Source organism: Hyperoodon ampullatus (genome assembly GCF_949752795.1).
Source record: "Hyperoodon ampullatus genome assembly, chromosome: 14".
Lineage (NCBI taxonomy): Eukaryota > Metazoa > Chordata > Mammalia > Artiodactyla > Ziphiidae > Hyperoodon > Hyperoodon ampullatus.
In genome coordinates, this window is record NC_136927.1 from 60,614,821 (window position 1) to 60,622,087 (window position 7,267).

The following is a 7,267-nucleotide window of genomic DNA, read 5'->3' on the forward strand; positions in this document are numbered from 1 at the left end:
GGTCTCCATTGAATCTGTAGATTGCTTTGGGTAATATAGTCATTTTCACAATATTGATTCTTCCAATCCAAGAACATGGTATATCTCTTCATCTGTTCATATCATCTTTAATTTCTTTCATCAGTGTCTTACAGTTTTCTGCATACAGGTCTTTTGTCTCCCTAGGTAGGTTTATTCCTAGGTATTTTATTCTTTTTGTTGCAATGGTAAATGGGAGTGTTTCCTTAATTTCTCTTTCAGATTTTTCATCATTAGTGTATAGGAATGCAAGAGATTTCTGTGCATTAATTTTGTATCCTGCAACTTTACCAAATTCATTGATTACCTCTAGTAGTTTTCTGGTAGCATCTTTAGGATTCTCTATGTATAGTATCATGTCATCTGCAAAGAGTGACAGTTTTACTTCTTCTTTTCCAATGTGTATTCATTTATTTTTTTCTTCTATGATTGCTGTGGCTAGGACTTCCAGAACTATGTTGAATAATAGTGGTGAAAGTGGACATCCTTGTCTTGTTCCTGAACTTAGAGGAAATGCTTTCAGTTTTTCACCATTGAGAATAATGTTTGGTGTGAGTTTGTCATATTTGGCCTTTATTATGTTGGGGTAGCTTCCCTCTATGCCCACTTTCCAGAGAGTTTTTATCATAAATCTGTGTTGAATTTTGTCAGAAGCTTTCTCTGCATCTCTTAAGTTGATCATATGGATTTTATTCTTAAGTTTGTTAATACATTGTATCACATTGATTGATTTGCATATATTGAAGAATCCTTGCATCCCGGGGATAAATCCCACTTGATCATGGTGTATGATCCTTTTAATGTGTTCTTGGATTCTGTTTGCTAGTATTTCGTTGAGGATTTTTGCATCTATATTCATCAGTGATATTAGTCTGTAATTTTCTGTTTTTGTAGTATCTTTGTCTGGTTTTGGTATCAGGGTGATGGTGGCCTCATAGAATGAGTTTGGGAGTGTTCCTTCCTCCGCAATTTTTTGGAAGAGTTTGAGAAGGATGGGTGTTAGCTCTTCTCTAAATGTTTGATAGAATTTACCTGTAAAGCCATCTGGTCCTCGACTTTTGTTTGTTGGAAGATTTTTAATCACAGTTTCAATTTCATTACTTGTGATGGTCTGTTTATATTTTCTATTTCTTCCTGGTTCAGTCTTGGAAGGTTATACCTTTCTAAGAATTTGTCCATTTCTTCCAGGTTGTCCATTTTATTGGCATTGACTTGCTTGTAGTAGTCTCTTAGGATGCTTTTTATTTCTGCAGTGTCTGTTGTAACTTCCCCTTTTTCATTTCTAATTTTATTGATTTGAGTCCTCTCCCTCTTTTTCTTGATGAGTCTGGCTAATGGTTTATCAATTTTGTTTATCTTCTCAAAGAACCAGATTTTAGTTTGATTGATCTTTGCTATCATTTTCTTTGTTTCTATTTCATTTATTTTCTGCTCTGATCTTTATGATTTCTTTCCTTTTGCTAACTTTGGGCTTTGTTTGTTCTTCTTTCTCTAGTTCCCTTACGTTTAAGGTTAGATTATTTATTTGAGATTTTTCTTGTTTCTTCAGGTAGGCTTGTATAGCTATAAACTTTGCTCTTAGAAGTGCTTTTGTTACCTCCCACAGGTTTTGGATTGCTGTGTTTTCATTGTCATTTGTCTCTAGGTACTTTTTGATTTCCTCTTTGATTTCTTCAGTGATCTCTTGGTTATTTAGTAAGGTATTGTTTAGCCTCCATGTTTTTGTGTTTTTTATGCATTTTCCCCTGTAATTCATTTCTAATCTCATAGCATTGTGGTCGGAAAAGATGCTTGATATGATTTCAATTTTCTTAAATTTACTGAGGCTTGATTTGTGACCCAGGATGTGATCTCTCCTGGAGAATGTCACATGCACACTTGAGAAGAAAGTATAATCTGCTGTTTTTGGATGGACTGTCCTATAAATTAGATCTATCTGGTCTATTGTGTCATTTAAAGCTTCTGTTTCCTTATTTATTTTCATTTAGGATGATCTGTCCATTGGTGTAAGTGAGCTGTTAAAGTCCCCCTATTATTATTGTGTTACTGTCAATTTCCTCTTTTAACTGTTAGCAGTTGCCTTATGTATTGTGGAGCTCCTATGTTGGGTGCATATATATTTATAATTGTTATATCTTCTTCTTGGATTGATCCTTTGATCATTATGTAGTGTCCTTCTTTGTCTCTTGTAACATTCTTTATTTTAAAGTCTATTTTATCCAATATGAGTATTGCTACTCCAACTTCCCCTTGATTTCCATTTGCATGGAATATCTTTTGCCATCCCCTAACTTTCAGTCTGTATGTGTCTCTAGGTCTGAATTCAGTCTCTTGTAGACAGCATATATATGGGTCTTGTTTTTGTATCCATTCAGCGAGGCTGTGTCTTTTGGTTGGAGCATTTAATCCATTCACTTTTAAGGTAATTATAGATACGTATGTTCATATGATGATTTTCTTAATTGTTTTGGGTTTGTTTTTGTAGGTCTTTTCTTCTTCTGTGTTTCGCACTTAGAGAAGTTCCTTTAGCATTTGTTGTAAAGCTAGTTCTGTGGTGCTGCATTCTCTTAGCTTTTGCTTGTCTGTAAAGTTTTTGATTTCTCCATCGAATCTGAATGAGATCCTTGCCAGGTAGAGTAATCTTAGTTGTAGTTTCTTCCCTTTCATCACTTTAAATATATCATGCCACTCCCTTCTGGCTTGTAGAGTTTCTGCTGAGAAATCAGCTGTTAACCTTATGGGAGTTCCCTTGTATATTATTTGTCATTTTTCCCTTGCTGCTTTCAGTAATATTTCTTTGTCTTTAATTTTTGCCAGTTTGATTACTATGTGTCTCGGCATGCTTCTCCTTGGGTTTATCCTGTATGGGACTCTCTGTGCTTCCTGGACTTGGGTGGCTATTTCCTTTCCCATGTTAGGGAAGTTTTCGAATATAATCTCTTCAAATATTTTCTCTGGTCCTTTCTCTCTCTCTTCTCCTTCTGGGACCCCTATAATGCGAATGTTGTTGTGCTTAATGTTGTCCCAGAAGTCTCTTAGGCTGTCTTTATTTCTTTTCATTCTTTTTTCTTTATTCTGTTCCACAGCAGTGAATTCCACCATTCTGTGTTCCAGGTCACTTATCCGTTCTTCCACCTTAGTTATTCTGTTATTGATTCCTTCTAGTGTAGTTTTCATTTCAGTTATTGAATTGTTCATCTCTGTTTGTTTGTTCTTCAATTCTTCTAGGTCTTTGTTAAACATTTCTTGCATCTTCTCGATCTTTGCCTCCATTCTTTTTCCGAGGTCCTGGATCATCCTCACTATCATTATTCTGAATTCTTTTTCTGGAAGGTTGCCTATCTCCACTTCATTTAGTTGGGTTTTTTTGTGGTTTTATCTTGTTCCTTCATCTGGTACATAGTCCTCTGCCTTTTCATGTTGTCTATCTTTCTGTGAATGTGGTTTTTTTTCCCACAGGCTGCAAGGTTGTAGTTCTTCTTGCTTCTGCTGTTTGTCCTCTGGTGGATAAAGCTATCTCAGAAACCACTCTTTGTTTCAATTATTTTCTCTATTGTTTATCTGTTTTCATTTTCACTGATTTTTCTCCTTTCTTTATTATTTCCTCCCTTCTGCTTGCTTTGGGTTTATTTTGCTCCTTCATTTCTCATTTCTTGAGGCCGGAGTTTAGATTATTGCTTTAGACTTTTTCTTTTTCCTAGTGCCACACCTGTGTCTCCTCTTGTGCTTGGTTCCTGACTGCTGTGTTCTTCCTCCAGTCCTCAGGTCCCTAGACAGTCTGCCTCCTCGTCCACCTCAGAGTCCGTCTATGCTTGTCCCGTGTGTTATTTCTAGGGTTCAAGTTGTACTGAACGAGGAGAGTAAGAGAGTAGAGTCCATGCCATCTTGTCTGGCATGGCCTGTAAATGCTTTTTAATCTTCCATCTTCTGCTCACGCTCAACCAGGGCCGGTACTTCTGGGTGCTACAGGGTGCCTGACACATGATGCTTGCTAGTGTAGTAAAGCTGGAAATGTTTTTTGGAGGATCTAGGTTGACAGGCTGAAGAGATGTGTAACATGCTGATGTGATCCCTCTCCCTGGATCCAAAGCCTACCCCGGGCATCTGAGGGCTCCAGCCACTGCAGGCCTGCGTCCAGTGGGTCTGGTGTGAGGATGCACATCTTATTGTTTGTTTTTATGGTATTGGGGTTTTTTACAATATTTCTAGCCTAATAGACCTCTCTTCCCTAGTACAGCATAAATCAAGATGTTAATGGAGTTTTTGGTTGGTTGGTTGGTTTTGATAGTGGGAGAAATGTTCTGAGTCCTCTAATTCTTTGGTTCTCTTTTGTCTTTCAGGAAACTAAATCCCTTCCCCTTACTTTTTTCTTTTTCCCTTTACCTCTTAATTGCCATCAGCACGTCTTCCTCCTTTTCAATTTTTCTACCCAGAAGTTATGCACTTTAACTCATGCATATCCATTTATTCACATCTGTTTTCTCCTTGAATTAGGTTCCTATAGTCAGTGTAAGTAATTACCACATTTAGTGATTTAATACAAGACAAATGCATTATCATACAGCTGTAGAGGTCAGAAGTCTACAATGGGTGGCTGGGCTCCGCTCCTTCAGAAGGCTCTAGAGAAGAATCGATTTCCTTGCCTTTTCCAACTCCCAGAGGTGTCCACACTCCTTGGCAAAGGCCTCACATCAGTCTGACCTCTGCTTCTGACATCACATCTCCTCCAACTGTTCTGCCTCAATCTTTTACTTATAATAATCTCTGTGATTACATGGCCTCCACTAGGAAAATGTGCCCATCTCAAGATCCTTAACAAATCATTACTGCTAATCCCTTTTGACATGTAAGGTAACATATGCACAGATTCTGGGGATTCTGTTCCAACCCTTTTAAATCACACATACTTTTAAGCCCCTTTCTATGATCTGTGCTCCTTAGGGCACTTTTCCAATATTTTCAAAGTTTAGACAAATTTATATTGGTGGTGGTATTTCCAAATAAGTCTAGCTGCCTTGTCTATTTCTCCATAATTTTCCTGGTGGCTGGTTGAAGATGGGATGGCAACCTAGTGAGAGACTATTAGGATTTGCTGAATTTTCTCTTGTCTCACAGTTATTTTCACTTCTGACATTTTCTCTTCAAGTAATAACACCCTTGCAACCTGAGAAAACAGAGTAGGAGAATAAGGAACTCCTGTATGCTGATTTCTGCCTCAAACTTGAGCCCAGGATGCAGGTCAAAGCCTCAGAGTCCTGATGGACCCAGGTGGCCTCAGATGGAGTAAGTCGAGGCCACTGGGAATGGCTCCTGTGTGATCCCTCTAATCGCTCCTCTTGTCCCTTGATGATTTCCAGGCCCAGAGCTGTCTTCTCTCCTGGTAGTTCTCCTCCTAGGCCCCAAGGTGCTGTTGGTGATCGGTGTCTCTGTCATCTTTGTCCACAGGAAGCATTGGGCCTGACTGTAAGTTGGGGTAGGAGGGAGGGCAGGACAAGGTCTGTCCTAGATGACATAAGGTCAGTAGGGGAGCCAGACCACAGGTCACACAGGGTCAGGGCCCACGTGGAGATAAGAGAAGGGGGCACTCTTCCCTCAATACCCTCAGGAGTATCCTGTTTCCCCCTAAGAGGTGCCCAACTCCCAAGAGGTGTGCAGGGTCCTGGAGGAGGTGGGCTGGATCAGGGGTTTTCAAAGGGTGTCTCTTAGCAGTTCTGTGGAGGAAGTGGGCAGAGGTTGCTGAATGAGGAGGAGCTGAGTGGATGGTTCCCTTAGAGACCATTTCTAGACACTTGAGCCCTGGGGCTCCTTGGGGAAAAAAGAATCCACATTTTCGGGTAATGTTGAGAACTCTGGATTGGCTATTCTGAGAGCGGCTTCTGCTCTGACCCTCCGTGTGACAGAATAGAAGGGCTAGGGATGGGGCATCAGGACCTGGGGAGGAGGCTGAGGGGTCAGAGTGCTATCCCAGGGGCTGCCCATCCTCTCAAGACAGGCATCCCAGGAGGAGAACACCTGGGCACATAGGAGGCATGCAAGGAACATTTCCTGAGTGATGAGCAGATAATTAAATATGGACATGTTTACCACAGCTCCTTCCTTCCTCCCTGCTGGTGTCACCCTCAGTGTCTGCTGCCTCCTCCCCTTCCTGAGGGGCCCAGCCCAGGAGAAGGACTCAGCTGAGAGCTTCCACGACTCTGCTTCAAATGCCTCCCCTCCATGGAGACTTGCCTGCCCACATGCCCCTGAAGCCACCAGAGTTGGGTCTTCATACATGGTACTGAGCAAGGATCATGGAAAGTAGCTCTGGGGGCTGACTCAGGACATTTCCCTGGAATGTGAGAAATAAGTCAGATCAACACAGATCAGGTTATCTCTCATCCATCACCTTGGACTCGGCCATGAACTACACAATAATGACCTATGCTGAGGAGTTATTCTGTGCTCTGGACAGACTCCCCATCTTAGTTTTAAGAAAAATTATTCTACTTCCTCGTTGTCTAAATAGCCAACTTCTCAAACCCAGAAAATAGTGTTCCCTCCTCTCTCCGTGATGGGAAGAGTAGTTTTTCTATAATCTTGCATCCTTCCCAACCCTATTGCTCATGGTAAGTATACTGTGTCCAGAAACCTGGAGTCATCCTTGATTTCTCTTTCTTTTATATCATGTATTCAATTCTGCCTTCAAAATGTTTATTTCCAGTGGTCAGATGGAACTATTTAACAATTGACTATCCAAAAGGAAAAAAAAATAAAGAAAATTTCTTGGTATAAATACTCCCAATGTGGTCAATTTCAAGTTAGCAACAGTTTAACAACTAGTTTGCAAAATTCCTGAAAAAGTAAATATCAGCTCTCATGAGCCAGTCCAATCCCCTCCAGCACACTTCTGAATTGCATCTATAATCTGCACATTCTCACCCCCACCACTGCTCCCTGGTCCCAGCCACCATCATCTCTTCCTGCACCATTGCTATAGTCTCTGACTGGCTTCCCTGTTTCAGCCTCAGTGATTCCTTGGGAATGTAAGTCAAATCCTATCATTCCTCTGCTTCCTCCTCCAACATGTCTGCCTGGCTCACTCTCTTCCTTCATTCCAGCCTCTGCTCAAATATCACTTTATCAAAGGCATCTTCCATATACCATCCTGTATAAAGTATCAATTCCTCTCTCAGCCTCACATTCCATGACCTCTTAACCTGATTAATTTGTTTCCTGAACACTTATTACCATCTGACATACAAAGCATAGG

At 40.5% G+C, this 7,267-nt stretch overlaps 1 protein-coding gene across 1 annotated transcript in view; it reads left to right on the forward strand.

The window, feature by feature from the left end:
• Window positions 1–5,479, forward strand: part of LOC307063094 (signal-regulatory protein beta-1-like) — a gene marked incomplete at both ends in the record, with an annotated part of 33,008 nt that extends 27,529 nt beyond the window's left edge. The window contains one exon of the mRNA XM_079719075.1: window positions 5,376–5,479. Within this exon, the coding sequence (XP_079575201.1) occupies window positions 5,376–5,479 (104 nt within the window). The remainder of the gene's footprint in view (window positions 1–5,375) is intronic.
• Window positions 5,480–7,267: the final 1,788 nt, after the last annotated feature.